At 43.7% G+C, this 24,177-nt stretch overlaps 1 protein-coding gene across 1 annotated transcript in view; it reads right to left on the reverse strand.

Moving 5' to 3' along the window:
* Positions 1-14,984: 14,984 nt before the first annotated feature.
* Positions 14,985-24,177, reverse strand: part of LOC308676658 (WD repeat-containing protein 48-like) — a 62,713-nt gene continuing 53,520 nt past the window's right edge. The window contains exons 15-19 of the mRNA XM_081342644.1: positions 22,532-22,637; positions 19,533-19,620; positions 18,101-18,177; positions 17,801-17,993; positions 14,985-16,254 (exon numbers count right to left, since the gene is read on the reverse strand). Coding sequence (XP_081198770.1) covers positions 16,159-16,254; positions 17,801-17,993; positions 18,101-18,177; positions 19,533-19,620; positions 22,532-22,637 — 560 coding nt within the window. The 3' untranslated portion in view covers positions 14,985-16,158. The remainder of the gene's footprint in view (positions 16,255-17,800; positions 17,994-18,100; positions 18,178-19,532; positions 19,621-22,531; positions 22,638-24,177) is intronic.

Raw genomic sequence — 24,177 nt, forward strand, 5'->3', positions numbered from 1 at the left:
GTTAACAGGACTAAATATTCTGGCCCTGCCTGTCTAATGATGTCCTTGCATTATTGCTGTGTTTCCTGGACCTTTATGACCTTTGGTTTTCTCTTTGCGCATGTCCAAGATGGCTGTCCGCTGGTTTTGAGCTTTTAGCACAGAACGGTTTTCGGCTTTGCTGGGTGGCCATGGGGCTTTTTTGCTATCGTTTGGCCCCTGTTCGGTTGGTTGAATTTCCGGTGGAGCGTTAGCGCCCTCCCCCATCTGGATGCAGTTCGTAATGGAGGATGGAGGAGGAGAAGCCGACCATCTAACACTTTGGTGAGAGGACGCTGGCGGCTGGGCGGGGCCGACCTGACTGTTTCTTTGTTGTGCCGAGCCTTTGTTGTGCCGAGCGGAGCTGGACCCCAAGTGAACTTGAGTCGGAATTTGGGCTCTGCTCGTGCTTGTTTGCTTTATTGTGAGACCTGGGTTATGGCAGGGGGGAAGGGGGCTTCGATGTCGTGTTCCCCCCCCCTCTGCCGCTCGGCGAGTTGGCTCCGTGAGCGCAGTGGACCTGGTGGTCCTGTGATTGCGGCTGTGGGGTCTGCCGCTGCTGCTGTTCCTTCTCCTTGCTGCCGTGAAGGTCGCAGCTGGGACGCAGCTGTCATCATGCCTGAACCCGTTGCTTTGGGTCCATCGGCATTGTCATCGGGCTGCCTCCTCCCCCCTCTTCTGGACTTGTCATCTCTACCTCATTATGGCTTTTGCTGTCGCCGCCGTTAATTATTCCATTATCATCATGATTGTGGCTTTGGGACCTGCCACCGGCCGACTGAACTTTTCTGAACTTTTCAACTTTTCAGCGATTCCATCTACTGGCACCCTCCATTGTTGCACTGGTAGATGATCTCTGGTGGGCCCGGGACAGGGGTTGCTCCTCTGTCCTGGACCTACTTGACCTCTCAGCGGCTTTTGATACCATTGACCATGGTATCCTGCTGTGACGGCTCGACGGGTTGGGAGTGGGAGGCACTGTTTTACGGTGGTTCTCCTACCACTCGGGCCATTCAGTTTGTACTGGCAAGGGGGCAGAGATCTACCCCGAGGCCCCTTTCTTGTGGGGTACCTCAGGGGTTGGTTCTCTCCCCCCTCCTCTTTAACATCTATATGAAGCCGCTGGGTGAGATCATTCGTGGCTTTGGGGAGAGGTATCACCAATATGCGGATGATACTGTTCTGTACCAGCCTACTACTGGCCCTGCAGAAAAGGCAGGGACAACCCCTTTACAAACGGCAAGAGGCTGGAACTAAGCCTGCCAAATTTATTAACATAAAACAGAGCAAAACAAGACACGAACCATGAAACAGGAGCTATTCAAACGGTTACCTTCAGCAAACCAGCCCTCCCACGCATTCCCCTTTTAAACAGTTCAGTGCGTGGCTTCTCTCTGCCTCCTTCTGAGGTGCCCCATTGCCTTCCTCTGTTTACTCCTGATTGACTGCCTCCTGCGTCGGGCGTCATCTTGCCTCCTGCGTCGGGCGTCATCTTCATCCACGCTGTCAGGCTCACACAGCTGGGTCTGCGTCGTAAACAGATGGGAGGGGCCTGGCTGAGGGCTCTCATCAGCAAGCTCTCCAACACCCTCAGCAACCTCTCCAACACCCCCCTCCTCCTCCTCTGAATTCTCCGACCCAACTGCCAAACCCACAGGCTGACCCTGAATCACAACACTATCCCGCACCACAGGGCCCTTCCCCCGGGTCTGCCGATCCGGATGCGGTCGGGATGGAAATTGTTCATGAAAAGCGCTCACCAAAGCAGGGGCATGAACGGCGGTCGCGTCCTCCCAGGTGAACTCCTCTGGTCTGTAACCTTTCCATTCAATCAGGTACTGGAAACGACCTTTCAGCCAACAGGAGTCCCTGATGCTGGCGACCTCGTACTCGGGGGTGCTGTCTCCATCACGAGGTCCTGATGGGGGAGGTTCCGCTCGGCGGAGTGGACAGGCCGGTTGCTCGGGGACCAACAGAGACCGATGAAAAACTGGGTGCACGCGCAGGGAACGTGGTAGAGTTAAGCGATAGGCAACCGGATTGATGACAGCCTCGACTGGGAACGGTCCTAAATATCGGTGATCTACCTTTCTCACCAGCCGTGTTGACGGTAGGTTCCTGGTGGACAACCAGACCTGATCTCCCACCGATAGTGGAGGCGTATCCCGCCTTGACCGATCAGCAAACCTTTTGTAATCGGCCTTGGCCTTCTCTAACTGACGTCGCACCAATCGATGGATCGCCTGTAACTCTGCCATGAAGACGTTCGCTGCCGGCTCTGGTGAGTCCACGGGAGAAAGGGGGAAAAATCGGGGGGTGATATCCCACATTGGCCAAGAACGGTGTCATCTGTGTGGAGGTGTGCTGCGAATTGTTAAATGGAAACTCGGCTATGGCCAGATAGTCCACCCAATTGTTTTGCTGCAGATTGACATAGCAGCGCAGATATTGTTCCAGAATACTAATAACCTTCTTGGTTCCCCCGTCAGTTTGAGGATGATGCGCGGACGAGAGGCAAATCTTGATATCCAATGGATGCATCAACTCCTGCCAGAAGCGGGCTGTAAACTGGGCCCCCCTATCAGAGACGACTCTTATCAGGGAGGCTGTGCAGCCGAAACACCTGCTGAATGAACATACGACTAGTGGCGTGGGCTGACGGTAAGCCGCAACAGGGGATGAAGTGCGCCATCTTGGTCAGCATGTCCACCACCACATACACTGTCGTAAAACCAGAGGATGGGGGTAAATCCGTCAAGAAGTCCATGGACACAGCCCCCCAGGGTCTTTTGGGTGTCGGCAAGGGCTGCAGTAATCCAGGCGGGGCCCCTGTCGCTGACTTGGCCTGCCTGCATGGGATGCAGGAGGTGACATAGGACTGGACGTCGTTTTGGACTCAGGGCCACCAGAAGGTACGGGAGACCAGGTTCAGGGTCTTGAACAGGCCAAAATGCCCCGCCGCCGGGTTATCGTGACACTGGCTGAGGATGAGTCCCCTGAGTGGCCCTCCCGGAACGTAGAGCCGGTCACGATAATACAAGAGTCCATCCATGACCGTCCAAGGAGAATCTGGCCCCACCTCCTCCTTCCGCTGAGCCACCCACACCTCCTGCTCCTGTGCCTCCTGGATCCAAGCCCGTATATCAACCGGCTCCCACACCGCAGCAAAAGACTCGATGGGGATCACTGTCCTGGGCAGAAGCTTGTCTTCCACTTGGGAATATTCAGGCTTCCTGGACAGAGCATCCGCTCTTTGATTGTGCCCGCTAGGTATGTACCGAACTCGGAAGTCGAACCTCGCAAAGAAAAGAGACCACCGGATCTGGCGTTGGTTCAAATTCCGAGCGGTCTGCAGGCTTTCCAAATTCTTATGGTCCGTCCGGACCTCGATTTGATGCCGCGCTCCCTCCAGATGATGCCTCCAGGCCTCGAACGCCACTTTGATGGCCAGCAGCTCCTTCTCCCAGATTGTATAATTGCGCTCCGAAGGGTTCAGTTTTCGTGAATGGTACGCACAAGGGAAGAGGGTACCGCTGGGCGTCGTTGCCTGGAGTAACACCGCCCCAATGGCAATGTCGGAGGCGTCCGCCTCCACGACAAACGGCCGTTGCGGGTCAGGATGCTTCAAGATGGGCTCCTTCATGAAGGCTTCCTTCAAAGTCTGGAAAGCCCGTTGTTGTGGAGCGTTCCACTGGAACCGAGTCTTCTTCTGCAGGAGCCGGGTGAGGGGGGCTGTCAAGGCAGCAAACCCAGGGATGAAAGTTCGGTAATAGTTGGCGAACCCAAGAAGTCGCTGAAGATCCTTCATGCGACGCGGGGGTTGCCAACTCTGCAAAGACTCAACCTTACTCGGCTCCATGGCGATGCCCTCAGGAGAAATGCGGTGACCCAGGAAATCGATGGTCACCCGGTAGAACTGGCACTTCTCCAACTTGGCAAACAGCCGATGTTCTCGGAGTCGCTGCAGGACCTGATGGAGATGCTGATGGTGCACCTCATGCGACGGGGAGTAGATCAGGATGTCGTCCAAGTAGATCACGACAAACTGATCCAACAAATCCCGGAAAATGTTGTTCATGAAATGCTGAAACACGGCGGGGGCGTTGGTCAGGCCAAACGGCATCACCGTGTACTCAAAATGTCCATAGCGAGTACCAAACGCCGTCTTCCACTCATCACTCGGCCGAACCCTGACGAGGTTGTAAGCTCCACGCAGGTCCAGTTTCGTGAAGATCTTAGCCTCCCGGAGTCGGTCCAAGAGTTCGGGGATGAGGGGCAGCGGGTAACGATTGCGCACCGTGATGGCGTTGAGTTTGCTATAATCGCAGCAAAGCCGCAATTCGCCCGACTTCTTTTTGACGAAGAGCACGGGTGCAGACACTGGCGAGGACGAGGGCCAGATGAAACCGCGAGCCAAATTCTTCTCCAGAAAGTCCCGCAATGCAGCCAACTCGGGGTCCGACATGGAGTACAAACGCCCCACTGGGAGAGGCGCATCAGGGACTAAAACAATGGGGCAGTCATAGGGCCTGTGCAGGGGTAATTGATCCGCCTCTGTGTCGCTGAACACATCAGCAAAGTCGGACAGTTCGGGAGGCAAGGAAACCCCTGGGGAACCCACCACCTGGCTGGCACAGATATGGCAGGAGTGGTCCACGCACTGCAAGCTTGGGAAGTTGACCAAGTTCTGTGACCAATAGATCTGTGGGTCATGCGCCCGGAGCCACGCCAGTCCCAAGACCACGGGGAAATGCAGATCTGAGGTGATATAGAACTGGATGTCCTCCACATGGGAACTGATGGCCATACATAATGGTTGCGTGGCGGCCGTAATTGGCCCAGACAGGAGCACTCAACCATCGATAGTCTCCACTAACATGGGCGGATCCACCGGGCACTGGGGAACAGCCCATTTGGCCACAAATGCTGAGTCCATAAAATTTGTGGTGGCCCCAGAGTCAATTAAGGCATGGACTGGAATCCCCTCTGGCTTGCCAGGAAGGATCAGACGTGCCTCCAATATCAGATGCCGTGGAGGCCCACAGGCAGCATCGGAAAGATGTCGCTCAGTGTTGTTGTGGGACGCCCGATCTATCACACCGTCTAGATCGGGCTCGGGGCGTTTCCCGACAGAAAAGTAGGGGACTTTCTCGGGGCAGACTCGGTCACTGATGCCCGCTGTTGCTTCTTTGGGCAAAAAGCAGCCAAATGACCAGGGTCCCTGCAGTAAAAACACAACCCCCCCGATCGTCGTCTGTTCATTTCAGTCACCGATAGACGAGACCTGGCTGCACCCAGCTCCATTGGCTCCTCCCTTTGAAGTGGGGTCTCATGCACAACAGGGGCTGCAGGGGTCTGTGGGGTGGCACGGTGACTCTTATGCTGCTGCAACCGAGCATCGATCCGCAGGCAGAGATGGATCAGCCCATTGAGGTCTGAGGGAATATCCAAACGGGCCAGCTCATCCAACATCTCCTCCAAACAATCCATCCTGGAAGGCAACCACAAGTGCAGCCTCATTCCAGGCGGAATCCTGCCTCAGAGCTTTCAGGCGTCGAGTAGCAGTCTGCATCTTTATAGGGTCCTCATACATCAGACGCGTATGATCACAAAACCCCACAAAGTTGTCCAACAATGGACTATGTTGAGCCAGCAGAGGCGTGCCACAACGAGCTGCATCACCCGAAACAAGGCTTAACACAAACCCCACTTTATCCCGGTCAGTGGGGAAATCAGCTGCTCTCACGCTGATAAAGAGCTGGCATTGTCCCAGGAAAGCCTTGGTGGAGCAGTGGGCTAATGCCTCCTTAAGTAACACCAGCTGCCTGCAATTAGTGCAGGTTCGCATCCCACCAGGCTCAAGGTTGACTCAGCCTTCCATCCTTCCGAGGTAGGTAAAATGAGGACCCAGATTGTTGGGGGCAATTAAGCTGACTTTGTAATAATGCCGCTTGGGGGTGTGTGAAAGCCCTAATAAGCAGGCATATACATAGAATGAAGGCTACTGCTAAGCTTGTAAGCCGCCCTGAGTCTTCGGAGAAGGGCGGGATATAAATGGAATTAAAAAAAAACAACAGGAAACAGTTCTCTATTGCCAGTAAATTTATCCGGCATCGCAACTTGGCATTTTCTCCTGGGTGGGGGTGATGGTGGGGGTGCAGCATGGACCTGAGCTTGCACTTGAGCCACCTGAGCTGCCAACAAAGCGAGTTGCTGGGTGAGCTGGGCATTCTCAGCACGTAGCTGCTCCATAATAATAATAAGGGGTGGGAGGCTGAAGGCAAACTGTTCTGTACCAGCCTACTACCGGCCCTGCAGAAAAGGCAGGGACAACCCCTTTACAAACGGCAAGAGGCTGGAACTAAGCCTGCCAAATTTATTAACATAAAACAGAGCAAAACAAGACACGGACCATGAAACAGGAGCTATTCAAACGGTTGCCTTCAGCAAACCAGCCCTCCCACGCATTCCCCTTTTAAACAGTTCAGGGCGTGGCTTCTCTCTGCCTCCTTCCGAGGTACCCCATTGCCTTCCTGTTTACTCCTGATTGACTGCCTCCTGCGTCGGGCGTCCTTGAACAGGGCCAGCTGTGGGTCTTCATCCACGCTGTCAGGCTCACACAACTGGGTCTGCGTCGTAACCAGATGGGAGGGGCCTGGCTGAGGGCTCTCATCAGCAAGCTCTCCAACACCCTCAGCAACCTCTCCAACACCCCCCTCCTCCTCCTCTGAATCATCCGACCCAACTGCCGAACCCACAGGCTGACCCTGAATCAGAACAGATACCCAGTTGTTTATCTCCACCCCGAGCCAACCCAGTGATGCCCTTGATGTGATGTCCCGGTGCCTGGAGGCGGTGCGGGTCTGGATGGGAAGGAACAGGCTCAGGCTGAACCCCTCCAAGACCGAATGGCTGTGGATACCGGCATCTCGTATTGTCCAACATGTTCCATCTCTTTTGATGGGGGGAGAGCTATTGCCCCCCTCATAAAGGGCCCGCAACTTGGGTGTCCTCCTGGATTCACGGCTTAACCTGGAAGATCATCTAACCGCCGTGACCAGGGGGGCCTTTGCACAGGTTCACCTGGTGCGCCAGTTGCGCTCCTTTTTGGACCGAGATGCCCTATGCACGGTCACCCACACCCTTGTCACTTCTCGCCTGGATTACTGCAATGCTCTCTACATGGGGCTGCCCTTGAAGTGCACCCGGAGGCTTCAGCTGGTGCGATATGTGGCCGCGCGGGTGCTTATGGGAGTATCTCGATACTCCCATGTTACACCTCTTCTGCGCGAGCTGCATTGGCTTCTGGTTGCCCTCCGGGTGCGATTCAAGGTGCTGGTAATTACCTTTAAAGCCCTACATGGCTTAGGCCCGGGGTACTTGCGAGACCACCTGTTGCCAATGTCAACCTCCCATCGCCCAGTTCGCTCCCACAGAGTTGGCCTCCTCAGGGTTCCGTCGGCCAGGCAATGCCGGCCGGCAACCCCCAGGGGGAGAGCCTTCTCTGTGGACGCACCGACCCTCTGGAATGAACTGCCTCCGGAGCTGTGGATGGCCCCTGATCTTTGATCCTTCCGCCGTGACCTGAAGACATGGTTGTTCCAACAAGCGGGCCTGGACTGACCATGGTTTTTAATTTGGTTTTTATTGTGTTAAATTGTCCCGTATTTCTTATATTCATTGTTTAATTCTTTTTTAATTTTTGTATTTTATGTCTCTTAATTTTTATTGTTGTGAGCCACCTGTCTATATCTAAACCTTGAGTTATATCCCTTGCATATAATTTAGTATAAAATTCACTAAAAGCCTTTTTAATAAGATTTTGCTGAAACACCTCTTTACCCTTATATTCTATCTTATCTATGTTACGTGATTTTTGTTTTTTCCTTAACAAATAAGCTAACCATCTACCTGGCTTATTAGCATTATAAAAAGTATTATGTTTGACATATCGTAAATTGGTTGCCACCTGATCTGCCATCAGCATATCAAACTGCCCTCTTGGCAAATTAATTGCTTCTTTCAACCTTTTATTAGATGAATCCAAAATAAAAGCCTTCTCTTTCATCTTTATTTCCTCCTCTAATTCTTTACGCTTATATTCCAATCTATGTCTATATTTATTATTCAAATATATTAACACTCCTCTCATATAAGCTTTACTTGCATCCCAGACCATTTCAATGGGTGTACCCTTATGCATATTTATAACAAAAAAATCTTTCATTTGTTTTTTACATTCTTCCAAATTTTCTTCATATCTAAACAAGTTTTCATTTAACCTCCAAGATCTCCTATCTTCCTTCTCCTTGTCCAATTCCATCCATACTGGACTGTGGTCTGATAAGGTTCTTGGACATATCTTGATCTTCTTAACCCTAGAAAATAAATCATTAGTAGTTAATACAAAATCAATCCTACAAAAGGATTGATGTCTATCAGAAAAAAAGTAAAATCTCTTTCATCCATGTTTCGTTCTCTCCAAACATCTCTCAGTTCCAAATCGTCTGTCATGTCAAAAAAGGATTTAGGCAATTTAGTGTGATTTGGTGTACTTTTAAAAGGTCCTTTTTTATCTTTTTGTGTATCCAGCACTCCATTCCAGTCTCCCATTAAAATACATGATTTATAATCCCATTGAATTATTTTGTTATGTAAAAGTTTATAAAATTCTCCTTGCTGTTGGTTAGGTACATATAGTCCAATTAAAAGTATTTTCTTTCCTTCTATTAAGAGTTCAATTATAACATATCTTCCTCGTTTATCTGCTTCAATTAGATTGGCTGTCAGATTCTTCTTCACATAGATAATTACACCATTTTTCTTTTCTGGAGCAGATGCAATAAACTGTATACCCAATCTAGAGTTTATCAAATATTTTTGATCAGCTACACGAATATGCGTTTCCTGCAAGCATATAATATCATTTTTAAATTGTTTCAGGTACTGAAATATTTTCTTTCTCTTTTGCGATGAATTTAAACCATTAACATTCCATGTCAGGAACTTTGTCGCCATCTTTTGCGACTTGAAGCTTTCGGAGCATATCTTGCAGATTCACAAACATCTGCTTCTTTGGTCTCGCTCCTCCCACTGCTTCTGTATTAGTAGATTCTTGAGTTGTAATTGTAGAATATTGTTTCTGTTGTTATTGTTGTTGCTCCTTGCATCTAGTCGCAGCTCTTGTCACTCTTTGAGCCCTTGGACCTTCTAATGGGACCAAGGGCTGCGCAATTTCCAGTTTGCTGTACTTCTTTTGAAATCAGTGAGGTGATTTCTTCATCTCGCTGTGTACCTTCCAATTGTGTCTGTCGCACTTCTTTTTCCTCTCTCCTTTTAATTTCTGGGGATGGCGGTGAGCCTGCCTTCAGTATATTGCAATAAAAGTCTCGGGCCTTAAGAACTGTATTAAGACGATACCTTGTGCCAACATAATTCACCAATATCCCGGTTGGTATCTCCCATCTAAACTGAATCTGTCGTTTTTTTAATTCATCTGCCAGAAAAACAAATTCTTTCCTTCTTCTTAAAATTTTTGGTGGAATTTCTTTCAGAATTAAAACCTCTTGATCAGCCACTTTAAATCTGTTGTTATAAAAAGCTTGAATAATCGCATTTCTGATTGTTCTCTTTGTAAAATAAACAACCACATCCCTTGGCAATTTTCTTTGCCTAGCAATCCAAGAGTTGACGCGAAATATTTTATCTATTTCCAATATAACATCTTCAACTCGCCAACCCAAAATAGGCGCCACAGCTTTTGCCACTATTTCCTCCAAATTTTCTTGTGGATTTTCTTTCAGACCTCTGATCCTCAAAGCAAACTCCATGTCCGTATATTGTATCATCACCATCTCATCATCGATTTTTTCCATTTTATTCTCAGCTTCACTGACTTTGGCTTCCAATATCAAATTATTTTGATTAACCTCTTCCACATGATCATCCAGATTCTCAATACAGACTGTCAGTCCTTGAAGTGCCAGCAAAATATCCTCTCGTATTTCTTTATTTTTCTCATTAATAAGCTCTGCCACTTGCTCAGATATTTGCTCAGATTGGAGTTTTAAAGCATCTTGTAAATCTTTCAGTGTTAATGTGGGTGCAGATGCTGCAGGGGGTGGCATCAGTAATTGAAGACCAGATTGTTGAACTGGTGAAGCCCCCGCACTTTTAGATGGTTTGGAAGCTATTTTAACACCCAATTAACTTTCGTTTCTCACTTTCACTTTTCCACACTAATTGCAACTTTGTTACTTCACTGTCAAATAGCCAAGTCTCTTAAATCATCTTTGAACCAACTTCAAATGTTTTAAACAAAGTCTTTTACAACTTTTAAAAATCCACTTTCTTTCTTCCCCCTTGCTTTTATTTTATTTTCCTTGTTCTTTTGTACTTCACGCTTTCTCTCAGAAGTTATTCCGGCGCCATCTTCCTCCCCTTCTTTTAAGTTAAACTGGAGTTAAAGATCATATACTTGCTGTTTCTGTATTCTCCTGCTCAGCTCTGCCTGCGTCCAAGTAATCCAAAATACAATGTTGAAAGCAGGGATGGTTGCAGCGTCCTGTTCTGTTTCAAAGCCTTGAAACAGAAGAGTCCGGAGTCCGGAGTTAATTCAGGCTCCGAGGGAGCTCTCACCCTTCAACCCCCAGATTGAGTTCTGGGGGTCTAGGGGAGCTCTACCTCTTGCCTGAATACTCACCCCCCCCTCTACTCCCGAAGGGGGGATTCCCAAACCGCGAAACAGCTGATCGTCGCTGTTTTCACAGTTTAAACGGAACAGCGGGGCTGACGGTCAGAAATGACCACCATCGACGGAGCCTTGCCACCCGGAAGCCCTATGCACAGCTCTCTTGAGGTCCCACCGCAGCATTTCAATCAGGTTGAGGTCTGGGCTTCAACTGGGCCATTGCAACACCTTTTTTTCAGTCATTCTGTTGAAGATTTGTTGGTGTGCTTGGGATCATTGTCCTGTTGCATGACCCAATGTCAGCCAAGCTTTAGCTGTTGGACAGATGGCCTCACATTTGACTCTAGAATACTTTGCTATACAGAAGAGTTCGTGGTCGACTCAATGACTGCAAGATGCCCAGGTCCTGTGGCTGCAAAACAAACCCAAATCACCACCCCTCCACCGTGCTTGACAGTTGGTATGTTTGTGCCGATATAATGTGTTTGGTTTTTGCCAAGCATGGCACTGTGCATTATGGCCAAACATCTTCACTTTGGTCTTGTCTGTCCAAAGGACAGTGTTCCAGAAGTCTTGTGATTTGTTCAGATGCAACTTTGCAAACCTAAGCCGCACTGGCATGTTCTTTTTAGAGAAAAGAGTCTTTCCTGGTAACCCTTCCAAACAAACCATACTTGTACTTTCATGGACTTCCAACATTTAACATAACTGAGGTCTGTAGAGTCTGAGATTGCAAAAAGTCTCTTGGACTTTTTGCAATTTCTCTGAGCATTGCATGGTCTGACCTCGGGGTGAACTTGCTGGGACATCCAGTCCTGGGAAGATTGGCAACTGTCTTGTTTTCCTCTTGTGAATAATCTTCCTCACTGTAGAACACAGGTGTCAGACTCACATCACATGACATGTCATGACATATCATGAATCTTTTTGCATTGCCCATAATGGGGTGGGTGCAGCTTTGGTATGATGAAACCAGCCCACAGGCCGGCAATTTGACACCCCTGGTGTAGAATGATGGACTTTAAATTGTTTGGAAATAGCCTTATAACCCTTCCCAGATTGATGGGCAGCAACAATTACTTCTCTAACATCACTGCTGATGCCTTTCCTCTTTGGCATAGTATTAGCACACACCTCAATGCTGGAGGCCAGCAAACGTCTAAAACTTCGGCTTTTAAAGAGGTAGTCACACTTGCTGATGATCAGTTTGATCATGGTCTCTTGATTAGCAGCACCTGGCTGATACTTAGCCTCTTCATACCTATGGAAGCAGTAAGGGCGTACTTATTTTTTCACACAAGGCTTCTCCATTTTGGCTTTCTTTTTGTAAAATAAATGATGGCATGGTGTAATATGTCATGTGTTGTTCATCTGAGGTTATATTTACCTACATTTAAGAACTGCTAAAGACCAGATGATTTTTACTATGTCCTAATATGTAAAAAGGGACGCGGTGGCTCAGTGGGTTAGGACGCTGAGCTTGTCGATCAGAAGGTCAGCAGTTTGGCGGGTCGAATCCCGAGTGCCGCGTAACAGAGTGAGCGCCTGTTACTTGTCCCAGCTTCTGCCAACCTAGCAGTTTGAAAGCACGTAAAAATGCAAGTAGAAAAATAGGGACCACTACGGTGGGAAGGTAACAGTGTTCCGTGCGCCTTTGGCATCTAGTTATGCCGGCCACATGACCACGGAGACATCCTCGGACAAGCGCTGGCTCTTCGGCTTTGAAACGCAGATAAGCACTGGCCCCTAGAGTTGGAAACGACTAGCACGCATGTGCGGGGGAACCTTTACCTTTTAATATGTAAAAACATAGAACTCAAAGAGGGTGTACTTTCTTTTTCACATGACTGTATTTTTAAAATAGCTCCTTGTCTCTAGCTACGTCATACATTTTATACTTTTATAAAGGGTTCCGTGAGCCATATCAACTGCATCATGGTATTTCCAGAAGGGGCAGAATTTGCTTTTAAGACTGAGTTTTTGTATCTTAAAATGGGTACCTTAAGGTTATCTTTGGCTTAGTGAACCTATTTTGCTTTATATTTCCTTCCCAAGTTGCTACCCCCTCTCCCAGTTGCTGTTAAGGGCTGAGAGGTAGCAAGTGAGACTTCCTGGAAGTGTTTGTTGCCAAGTGCAGCTGATAAGGAATGCAGGAAAATTCCTTATGGTAAGGCTTTTTAGATGTTTTTTGGGGGTTGCAGTTTTAAATGTTATCTCTGTTCATTTCCCCATTAATTTTACTTAAGACTATTTTGTCTGAAGGGGACGTGGTGGCTCAGTGGGTTAGGATGCTGAGCTTGTTGATCAGAAGGTCGGCAGTTTGGCAGGTCGAATCCCGAGTGCCACGTAACAGAGTGAGCGTCTGTTACTCGTCCCAGCTTCTGCCAACCTAGCAGTTCGAAAGCACGTAAAAATGCAAGTAGAAAAATAGGGACCACTACGGTGGGAAGGTAACAGCGTTCCGTGCGCCTTTGGCGTCTAGTCATGCCGGCCACATGACCACGGAGACATCCTCGGACAAGCACTGGCTCTTCGGCTTTGAAACGGAGATGAGCACCGGCCCCTAGAGTCGGAAACGACTAGCATGCATGTGCGGGGGAACCTTTACCTTATTTTGTCTGAAAGTTTAATTTAGGAAGAATAGCATGATCTTTTACTCTAAATACCATCTGACCCTTAACAAAAATCAACATGAATAATGTTCCTGGATCCAGCTGATCTCCTGATCACACCCAAGGCTTCCTGTCATGTGTGAGCAGAATTAAGACTCAAATACATATCTCACATTTCTCAACCTCAGCAGCTTTGGGATGTGCAGACTTCAACTCCCACCATGCTGGCTGGGGATTTCTGGGAGTTAAAAAACACTGACAGTCTATGCAGAGGCTTTTACAAGAGCTGGTTCTTCAGCTATCCTGGCCTCTGTGGCTTTTTAAATAAAGGAGCAACTATGCTCAGACACCAAATGGCAGCCAGAACAGTGTGATCAATAAAGTCCTTGCCAGCAAGCCATCTGGCCAAACCTATTAATCAGAGTTTCAAAACACTCTTCAAAGATAGGCATGGCTAGCATTTGGCTTCTTTTCTCTCAAAAGGCTGTTTTACAAACATGCTGCTCTCAGGAGTCCTCCAACATTTCACACAGGGTTTTGCCAGGCATATCCTAAAATGCCAAGGATTAACAGCCATTGTCCTAGGCTCATATTGTACTTTGCACTACATTTTAATTGAAGAAAGCAGCAGACCTCAATTTTGTAACATGCCCTGGGGAGATACTTTCATGAAAATACAGGATGCTCTTAAAAACTCACCAGATAATAAACATCTCCTATACCAGATGAACACTTGTAAGTTACACAGCAAGTGCAAAACAGTCATACAGTAAATCTTATTTCTATACAATTTTGAAATACATAATTGTTCTTTTGGCATTGGCAGGCCATCTGCTAATCTTTCTGAAACTTGTAGAAAATAAAACTGAAATATTGGCTAATTTTTAAAATAAAAGGAGAATGGAGTTAATATTTACTTTTGGTGGCAATATGGAGAGTATAAAATTTGAATTACAGGCTTTTAAAGATTACTAATTCAGGATAAGTTACAGTTAGGTTTAACCAATGAATTCACTTACTCCACTAAACTGCAACATTGCACAGATGTGGCAAACTATACTCCTGCATATAAAGATGAAATTTATACAAAGGAACATGCCCCAATCATGAAAGACCTGTGCAAGCGTAATTCCAAATCAGACCTTCATTAAACAATGACTTGCGTTGCACAAGTGGCCAACCCAAACATGTCTATTTGCAGCACCACAGTCACTGACAATCTTGCAATGTCTATAAGTACTGTGTGGTTATGCACCACACAATACAAACAAGAAGAAAACCATTGAAACCAGCTGTTATTTGCCCATCAGTCAGTAGGAAAACTATTCTCCCCTGAAAGAAAAATATGCAGAAAAAGACAGCTGAATAACTCAAAAGGCATATTATTAGTCAATAAAACAACACACTATATTTTCTTTACTGGTTGGTATAACTTGTGTCCAGCCCCAACAGGATTGCTAGATCAAATGTCTACTTCCTCCTCCTCCTCCTCTCTATTTATGATGGTGATTGTACAAGCAGCTACCATGCTGCAAAAGCAATGTTGGAACAATATTTTTTCTTATGTCCCTACAGTTAAAACAAACCACCAGTGTCTTATCAGGTGTAGTCTATATCCAGCACTCATCAGGAAGGAAAGTGTTAATTTCAGGAGGAACAGGAAGGAAGAAAGAATCCAAGTTTATTGAAGTGTGTTTTAAAAAGGTATTTGTGCTTCTGTTTCAAATCAGAACTCTTACACTATTATCAGGATGCTTCTGTTTCACTTAAATTCAGTTTTTCTTGCTTAGCCACTGGGGCATTTCTTCCCACCTTTTGTAATAAATTAGATTCTAGAAGACTACAATGCAAATAGGAAAGAACTGTCAAATATTTTTAGAAACAGTGCAAAAAAAAGCCAAGGTGTGTACAGCTTACACCATCAATAAAAACATCCCAAAATGCATATAAAACAATTTGAGGAAAACCTTTTTTGCTATCACACTGAGCAAGTTTGCTATCAAGTGTAGAATATGATCCTATGGAACTGAACCAGGATGTAACCTTCTAGGACAAACTTGATGTGACTTTTTTGCCTTTGCAGAGCTGGGGTGAGCGTGACCTGCACGTGACGCATCCGGCCCACGGGCTGGCAGTTTTACACCCCTGTTCTAGGACAACAGAAGCTATGTTTTTTGAAGTCTAGTTAAAGATGAATGAATTCATCATGATGCTCGCATATTGAACTGACCCTGTAATAACACAGCATACTGATTCTTACTATTAAAATGTTCTTAGAAAAATCAAAGTTGAAAGATAATTATCAGCAAGGACATTAGCCTCTCCAGTCTAGACTACAGAGACTGTTCTACTTCAAGAAAAGTAATCTGTTCCACAGTAAGTAGATTTATCTGGCAAAGTGGTCAACATTTACTGTATGGAATGTATTAGCAAAGTACAATACATGCAGGGTTTTTAAAAAAAAACACTTGAGAATGAGCAGCAAAACTGAGTTTTCATATCAAGCTTGAGTGAATGATGGATGATAATCTTGGAAATAAATGGAGAACTGCACAGATATCTGCACTGGGTCACCTTGTCTCTGTACACACCTTAACAGGAACCAGTCAAGGGGTTCTTATATCACTCTTGCTTGACCTTGCTATGGACAACCTTGAGTTTATGTCATACCGATTTCATCTATGTTACAGATTTATTAGTCACTTCAAGTAGTTTCTGTCTGTGCTGAGGCATTTAAAATGTCAGAACTTAGTATTTAAGTGGGTTCCTAGAGTACTAAGGTGGAACCAGCACGGGAAGCTCAAATTAGTTAATAACCAGTTGGGTCCACCACTTGGCTCACGTTGACTTCTGTCGGTAGTGAAGTGTCAAATCACCCCCACTTTTCCATATGAAATGCTTGACAGTTCGAAGGTCCATATTTGGATCCAAAACCTGTCATATAAAATAATTTAGATTTAGGGACTAATATACTCCAGCTGATGAAGTGCATGCCTTGTTCTTAACTTTGTTGGAAGCCTTCCAAGAGCTAATGCAAGCTTGAGAAACACACTCAAAATAAGTAACACAGTTTTAGCTTGTGCACTAAAAGCATAAATCTGAAACTTGTCTCCAGATCAGTTATAGCAGATAGCTGGACTTGTTCCCTTCACAGTGAGATCTCTTTGTGAAGAAAACTGGTTTTCATTGCCTGCTTGTTGCTCAAGGAAATTTTGCCCTATACAGAAGAATTTCTCCTTTTCCATGGATTCTAGAAAAAATAAAGTTTCCAGAAAAGATACCAGACAATGCATTCCAAGTTATATCCACCCACTTAAAAGGTTGAGGTAGTCCACTGTGCAACAGGAGATGAGAAGTCAGGCCATCAAATGTAGAGCTTCTCAACCTTGGCCATTTAAAGATGTATGGATTTCAACTTACACAATTCCCCAGCCAGCATTTTAAAATGGCTAAGGTTTAGAAATATTGATTTAATGCAATATGTTTTCATCCTTTGGGGCAGGGGAGAACCCTTTGGGATCACCTGTTGAGTTAGTGTTCAAACTTTCTGAAGTGAGGGCCACACAGGATGGATTTTGTAGTATTGTTGTACTTGCTAACTTATTTTGTATTTTAATTTGACTTATTTTTCTCTCTTTTTAAATGATGTTAATGGTTTATCAAACCACTGCAGACTGGAATGCAGAATGGATTGTTTGATAGCTTCTAATATTCCTAAACTGAAAGGATAAAAACTTTTTGTTCCCCAGGTCAGGATAGGATAGGACTGTGTTTGCTTTAATAGGATGTCTGGAGTTTGTCTTCTGGTACAAGAAAGCTTGTTAGCACTAATTGATACCTGGTTTGTCTCTCCATGAACTCCAAACAACCTTATGACTTTTTTTTCCTCATTAACAACTTATATTTTACACCCCTGCTCTTGTCAGACCTCATTTAAATGGACACACATGTAACATGTCTGACTACATGTAACTGATTTCTTATGCAAAGGTGAGGTTACTTTTGTCCTGTCCAATCAACCTTTCTCTTGTAATTTTCTTTGATGTCTTAACTATAAAAAGTAATGTTAGATGCATCTCGAGGTTCCCTCTTTGAATGAGAGGAATCCTTTTTATTCAGAATGTTCTGAATAAATCGTAATAAAATTATCTTCCTGACTCAGTTTTATTGGAAAATATGCATCCTGAGGCATGAGCCTTGAAGCCATATTTTGGCCCTCAGAAGTGTTACAAGATAATTTACAAAACTCAAGACCACCCAGCTTGTCTTTTTTTTTGTACAATGTTTGGAACATTTAGACCAATGTCCACTTGACGTTGTATAGACTTTAACTCTCAGAATGCTTAGAATGCTGGCTGGCGAATTCTAAGAGTTAAAGTACATATATCTTCAAGTGGCCAAGGTTGGGAAACACCGATTTATACTTTCCCTAGTGCCACCCCACCCTTTCTCTTTCTGTAAGGAGCTCAAAATTGCATACCTGGTCTTGACACAAGAGTTCAATCTTCTCCTCTGCTAGAACTGTGATATCTTCCTCTTTTTCATGTTCCCCAGCTTTTTCATTATTGGAAGAGCATGTCATCTGAGACTCATTGTCCAGGTTTATTATTTTTTCGTAGACATGCTCCATCACCTTCCTAACTTGCAACATATCACTGGCTGAGAGCCGATCCCTAGAGACAAAGCAGATTCGGTATTGAGGTTTGGGACTGAGCTGAACAGAATCAAACTTACTTTTCCATGCTCTTGTAATCACTTTGATTCTCTGCTCAATGCTTACTTCTTTAATGTTTTTGCTCCTGAAGAGGAATGAGGTTGGAGGTAGAAAGGAATTTTGTTAAATTTTGGCATATTTTTCTGTAAAATTAAAAAAGAAGTAGAAATCATTCCATGTTCTTTTAATCTTATATGAAGTACACTCTTGTAGTTCATACATAATGGGATTCAGAACATACCTGATACATCCAGAACATATAGGTAGTCCTCGACTTGCAACTAGTTGCTTAGCACTCATTTAAAGTTACAACAGACTTACTTTGGGGCTACTTATAACCCAGATTTGAAGTTCCAATGGTTGCCTCCTCCCAGTTATGGCACTTCCAAACTGGAACTTCTGGTTTTCAGCAAAACTGCACCTGTAACTAACCATTAGTTCACTTAACAACCATGGTTTTGCTTAATGACCACAGAGATTAGCTTAACAACCACCGCAATAAAGGTTGTAAAATCGGGTTGGTCATGTGACTGACCCATTTTATGACAGTCACAACTTATAACCATTATGGGCAGGCTCTATTATAGTCATAAGTCGAGGATTACCTGTATCAGAACATATCTGATACAGTTTATAACCTGTATTTAGCTTGCAACTAAATTATAACCAGTTTAGGCACAAGAACTGAGACTGGACTATCTTGATCTCCAATTTCCTCTTCTGGTCTCAATATCTTTCTCAAATTCCAGGCACATCAAATATTCTCCCAAGATTTTCAAGCATCTCTCTCAGGTGGGCATGAGAAAACGTTATTAGGAAAATTCTTGAATATGTTATATAGTGTATTACCAAACAAGCTTTTTGGGATGTCCAAAGTCATTGATTAAGCAAAACAACATTCTGAAGAATTCCAGAACCGTCCATGCTGTTCCAGGACGGTTTCCAGAAGCAAATCCTTCAAAGATGGCTTGGAGTATTAATTTCCAGAAACTACTGAATTGTCCTGCAGGAGGTTAAGATAGTCCAGAAAGAAATTCTCCAGAATGTTCTGCTCCAAGACTGATCAAATTTGCAACTCCCTACTAGATATTAAGTAACTCTGAGACATATATTTAAAATTGTATCCATAGTGTGATCATTAGAAACCATGGTTCATTTTGAGGTCTCGTCACAGAATCAAAGGAAATTAAATCCCATTAAAATAATCAGGTGTGAGATATTTTAAGTTTCAGAAATTTTTGAAACTTAATCTTTGATGTGATTATCTCAAGATCCATTTATAACAGAGGGAAGCAATTTAATACTCTTCAGTTATTTTAGTCCCAGGGAGAATCGCTAATAGCAAGGAATTGTGGGAAATATAGTCCCAAAGAGGCTGGAGATCAGAATATTTATCCCTGTTTCATTATAATGGCATCTGGCAATTAATGTCCTCAGCAATCAACATTTTCATGAAGAAAATAAAGTTATTCTAGACTCGCTTTCTCAGCACACTTACATCCACAGTGATGTCAATTACCCATTGTGGCACAGTTTCGTTAAGGAGCATGGTTTCAGTTTCACCACCAGAATCCCGGCACAGCAACCTGTATGGAAGAGATTGGAAATGTGCTGTTAGGTACACTGAAGGACCAAGGGGGGAAAACCTCTCAAAAATGTATATATGAGGAAATACAACAGAAAATGTCAATAAAATTTTAATGACAGAAAACATCATCTGTTCTTATCTGTTACGGTACCTCCAAAGGTATAAAGACTTATGTGCTGTGGTAGGCTGTGCAACCTGGGTCTACAGTGCCAATATATATGGAAGACATGCTGTTGGAGAAGGATGACATTTCAATGTATTTAGGTCAATGCATTCAGAGTACTTAATATACATGGTGGTTAAAATACAATACAGGCAGTCCTCACCTTACAACTGTAAATTATAATAAGTCGTTGCAGTTGCTAAACAGGTCACCATGTGACTGTGCCTGATTTTAGGACCTTTTTTGTGGTGGTTGTTAGCCAATCCATTTTATCCAATGGGCATTTTTAATGGAAACTGGAAGTAAATGCCAGAAACTGGCAAAAAAGCCAAAGATTGTGGTTATGTGACCACAAGAAGCTGCAAATGGCCATAAACATGAGCTGGTTGCAAAGAACCCAAAATGCAGTCTGCAAGTAGCTGTAGGAGCTGTGCTTCAGAGTAACTGGTGAGCCATTTAGCTGGGGGGCTGGGCTGCAATCACTTTGTTGTTGAAAAAGCAGCCATTTGGGAATTTATTTTTCAAATGGTGAATAAGTCATACCTTTCATTTCTTAATCACTTTATGGATTATCTTTATTAGTTAAAAGAGGTTTTTTAGCCACAACCTGTTACTTCTTGAAGTAACAGGCTGTGCCATTTTTGAAACTCCTTTATTGTTAAATGACAAGGAAGAGAGCTGCTGGAGGCTAGGTAAAATAAGGAAGTGTGGAGTATCTTTGATGGTGAAATATAAGGACAGAAAGTTGTAGCTCTATTTTATTACTTTTAAGTAATCTGTAGCTTTAGATTGTTTAGTTGTGAGTGGCTGAAACTTTCTGATTTTTATGAATTCTCATTTATAAAAAATCTACTTTGACCACAAGAGAGCTACGAAGATGGAGTCCAATGGATTTTGTCTTTTTGCAAGAGCTGCTTGAGAAATATTTAAAACTCTTCACTTTATAGATCAATTATGTTCTAAAGTTATGAAAACTACTCAAGTAATTGGAAGATGAGTAATCAGAGATGAAAATTATGTGTAGAAAGTTGCCAAACCATTGAGGCAATTCCATAAGTATCTGACAATGCAAAGGAATTAAATGCAATTTTGGAATATAAATCTGACTCGGATCTTTATTATTGTGACTGTTTAAATCAGGGCTCTTCAAACTTAGCCCTTTTATGACAGCATGCCTGGCTGAGGAATTCTGGGAGTTGAAGTCCACAAGTCATAAAAGGGCCAAGTTTGAAGGTCCCTGGTTTAAATACAAGCCTCCCAGAGAAATTGAAAGAAAAGTTCCAAGTAAATTTGCAAGTCTTAAAGAGGACAGGTTTGGGACTTTTTCTTGAGACTTTTTTGAGAAAAACAACTTGATATTTATTTGATAGATATTCCAGAAAAGAAATAGATTTTATTCTATGAGGATAAATTGGAGGGAATGACTTAAATTCAATGAGATAATTGGAGTTAGATTTTTTTATTGATCTATGTAATTGAAAGTTTTAAAGTAGTTTTGTTTATAAAGTGGGTTTGAAAATGTTTTTTTTCCCTTTATATATAATGCTTGAGTAATTTTTAAAGCTCATAAAATATTATTGAAAGTGAATTTTAAAGTATGTGAAAAGGAAGTTAAAAAATGCTGTACTAGATCTTATTGGTTTTATAAACGTTTTTAAAGAAAAGTTTAGTCTTTTAAAATGGATGTAAAAGTGTTTTTCCATTAAAGGTTAAAGAATCTGAAAAAATATAGAGAATTTTGTTAATATAAATGATAATATATAAAGATTAATAAGTGCAAACAGAAATATACATTATTTCCCACAGCAAGTAAAAAAAACATAGATGGTTAAATTGATTGCTTTATCCAAAGAAGAGAATATATCTAATTTTGTTTCTATTTGAAAATCACTTCTGGATTTTGTGCTTGTGATTGAAAAAAAATGAAACTTTGATTTTGGTTTTGCTGATTAGATAGGTTTGTTCTTACAGAAATGGCTAGTATATACTACTGTGTAAAAGTAAAAAGTTGAGGCTGTAATATTATCTTCTACTGTGCTAAAAAGAGTCGGAAGTCAATGCCTTTTTCCCCCCCTTCTACCCCACATTTTCTCTTCATCCCTTTTTCCTTCCCCTAGTTTCACATTATTTTTATTTTCCTTTGTATTTTATATTTGAATAAACTAATAAAAATATGGGAAAGCAAGCAAAGCGCCCAAAATACGATCACATGACGTGTGTGTGTGTGTGTGTGTGTGTACCCAGCCATGAAAACTTTAAAAGTGGGTCATAAGCCCTTTGGGGTGATCGGTTATAATTTTTGGGTGATCTGTTGCAAGGACTGCCTGTATAGGTCACTAGGTTGTTCTCTCTCATCCCAACCAACCTCACACAATTATTGTGGGTAGAGGTGAGAGGTGGATGGAAGAAAGAGTATTATATATGCTGCCTTGAGCTCCTGGAGGAAAGGTGGGATATAAGTCCATGTGTGTGTGTGTGTGTGTGTGTGTGTGTGTGTGTGTGTGTGTACACACATATAAGATAGATAGATAGATAGATAGATAGAAAATTTCTAAGGCTTGCATAGGGCCACTTGACAGAGGTGAGGGTTGAATCAAACACTGGCCAGTGCATAGGTCACCTTGCCACATGACTATATTGTCTACAAAAGATTGACTTTCTTCAGTAGCTTTCTTCAGTGGCTTGTTGAAAAAGCTGCTCCAACACAACCACCCACTTTCATGCTTCTTTGCCAGAATTTCAGTACCTAAACAAAGTGCGTCCTCCAGCTTCCCCCAAAATAACTGGTGTGTGTGGTGGCACTTGGAAATACCCATTTCCTTTTTGTAGTCTGTTCTCCTGTTCACCATTCACTGTTACCAGATGGGTAAATAAAAAGACGTGTTATTAAGACCATACAATAATTGAATTCAAGACAAAAGTGTGAATTATTACAATGAAATCTAATTTTAACAATCCCAACCTGACTCTAATTTCAGTGAATTTTTAAGCTAATCTAAATCACCCCCTTCCTCACATCTGGATGGGGATCATAGTGGTCAGGACAGCCTATGCTGAGAACAGTTAACTCCAATGGGTACCAATGATTTTTTTCTACTATTTGCAGTGCAAGAAAAACAAACTTTTCTTCAGGGACATGACAGGGTAGGAAAGATTAAACTGCCTAGCCCTAGATCAGTGTTTTCTAAAGTGTGGTCCTAGAATCCCTAGGGGTCCCCCAAGACTTTCTCGGGGTGTGCAAAATCAAAATCATCTGCCAGAATGTTGTTGTTCAGTCGCTAAGACGTGTCCAACTCTTCATGACCCCATGGACCACAGCACACTAGGCCTCCCTGTCCTCCACTGTCTGCTGGCGTCCGCCCAAACTCATGCCCACTGCGCTGATGACACTATCTAACCATCTCATCCTCTGCTGTTTCCTTCTCCTTTTGCCTTCCATCTTTCCCAAAATCAGGGTTTTTTCCAATGCATCCTCTCTTCTCATTTGGTGGCCAAAATATTTGAGCGTCAGCTTCAGTATCTGTCCTTCCAAAGAACGGTCAGGTTTGATTTCCTTTAGGATTGACTGATTTGATCTCCTTGCAGTCCAAGGGACTCTCAAGAGTCTTCTCCAACAGTACAGTTCGAAAACAATTTGCCAGATACTGAAGGTATTTGCAAAAATGTAAAACAATGTCAATCTTCTCATTTTTTTGTTAAAAAAGTGTAGGGTTTTTCATGAAAAATATTTTATTTATGTTAATATATAATAGATTTAATATTGTTATTTTTACATGATTTAATCTGGGGGAATGTAGGGGCTGCTTCCCAGAGAGAAAAGAGGCAGCAGATCTTAGAAAGTCTGATAGGCAGGAAGATGGCTAAGACATCCCTCCCTAGCAGCTCACACCGTATATCTATAGTTATGCAGATAGTTGCTGGAGTCTGGCAAGATTGATATCAAGCTCTACAAACCAAGAATGACATGTGGAATTATTTCTGAGTAGCTTATTGTTTGCCTAAAGACAGAAATCTTGTCAGACTTAAGCAACTATTTGCATAACTATAAATACACCCTGTGAACTACTAGGGAGGGGCCATCTTAGCCCTCTTCCTGCCTACAGGACATTTCAAACTCCTCTGCCTCTTTACTCTCTGGGAAGCAGCCCCTCCCTCTTGGGACTCCACAGACTACATTCACCACATTTAATAAGTAAATATTACATGAATGTATCAATTCTATACAAACAAACGCTCTTTTGGGGTCCTCCATAATTTTTAAAAGTGGGAAGGAGTCCTGAGAGTAAAAAAATTAAAAAAACTGCCCTAGATGCTGCTCTTCTACAGGGATTTAAATAAAAAACCAAAAGCCAGTCCAAGTGGTAAGTTTAACCTTCTAACTATCTCATGAAA

The sequence above is a fragment of the Vipera berus genome (genome assembly GCF_964194415.1).
Source record: "Vipera berus genome assembly, chromosome: W".
NCBI lineage: Eukaryota > Metazoa > Chordata > Lepidosauria > Squamata > Viperidae > Vipera > Vipera berus.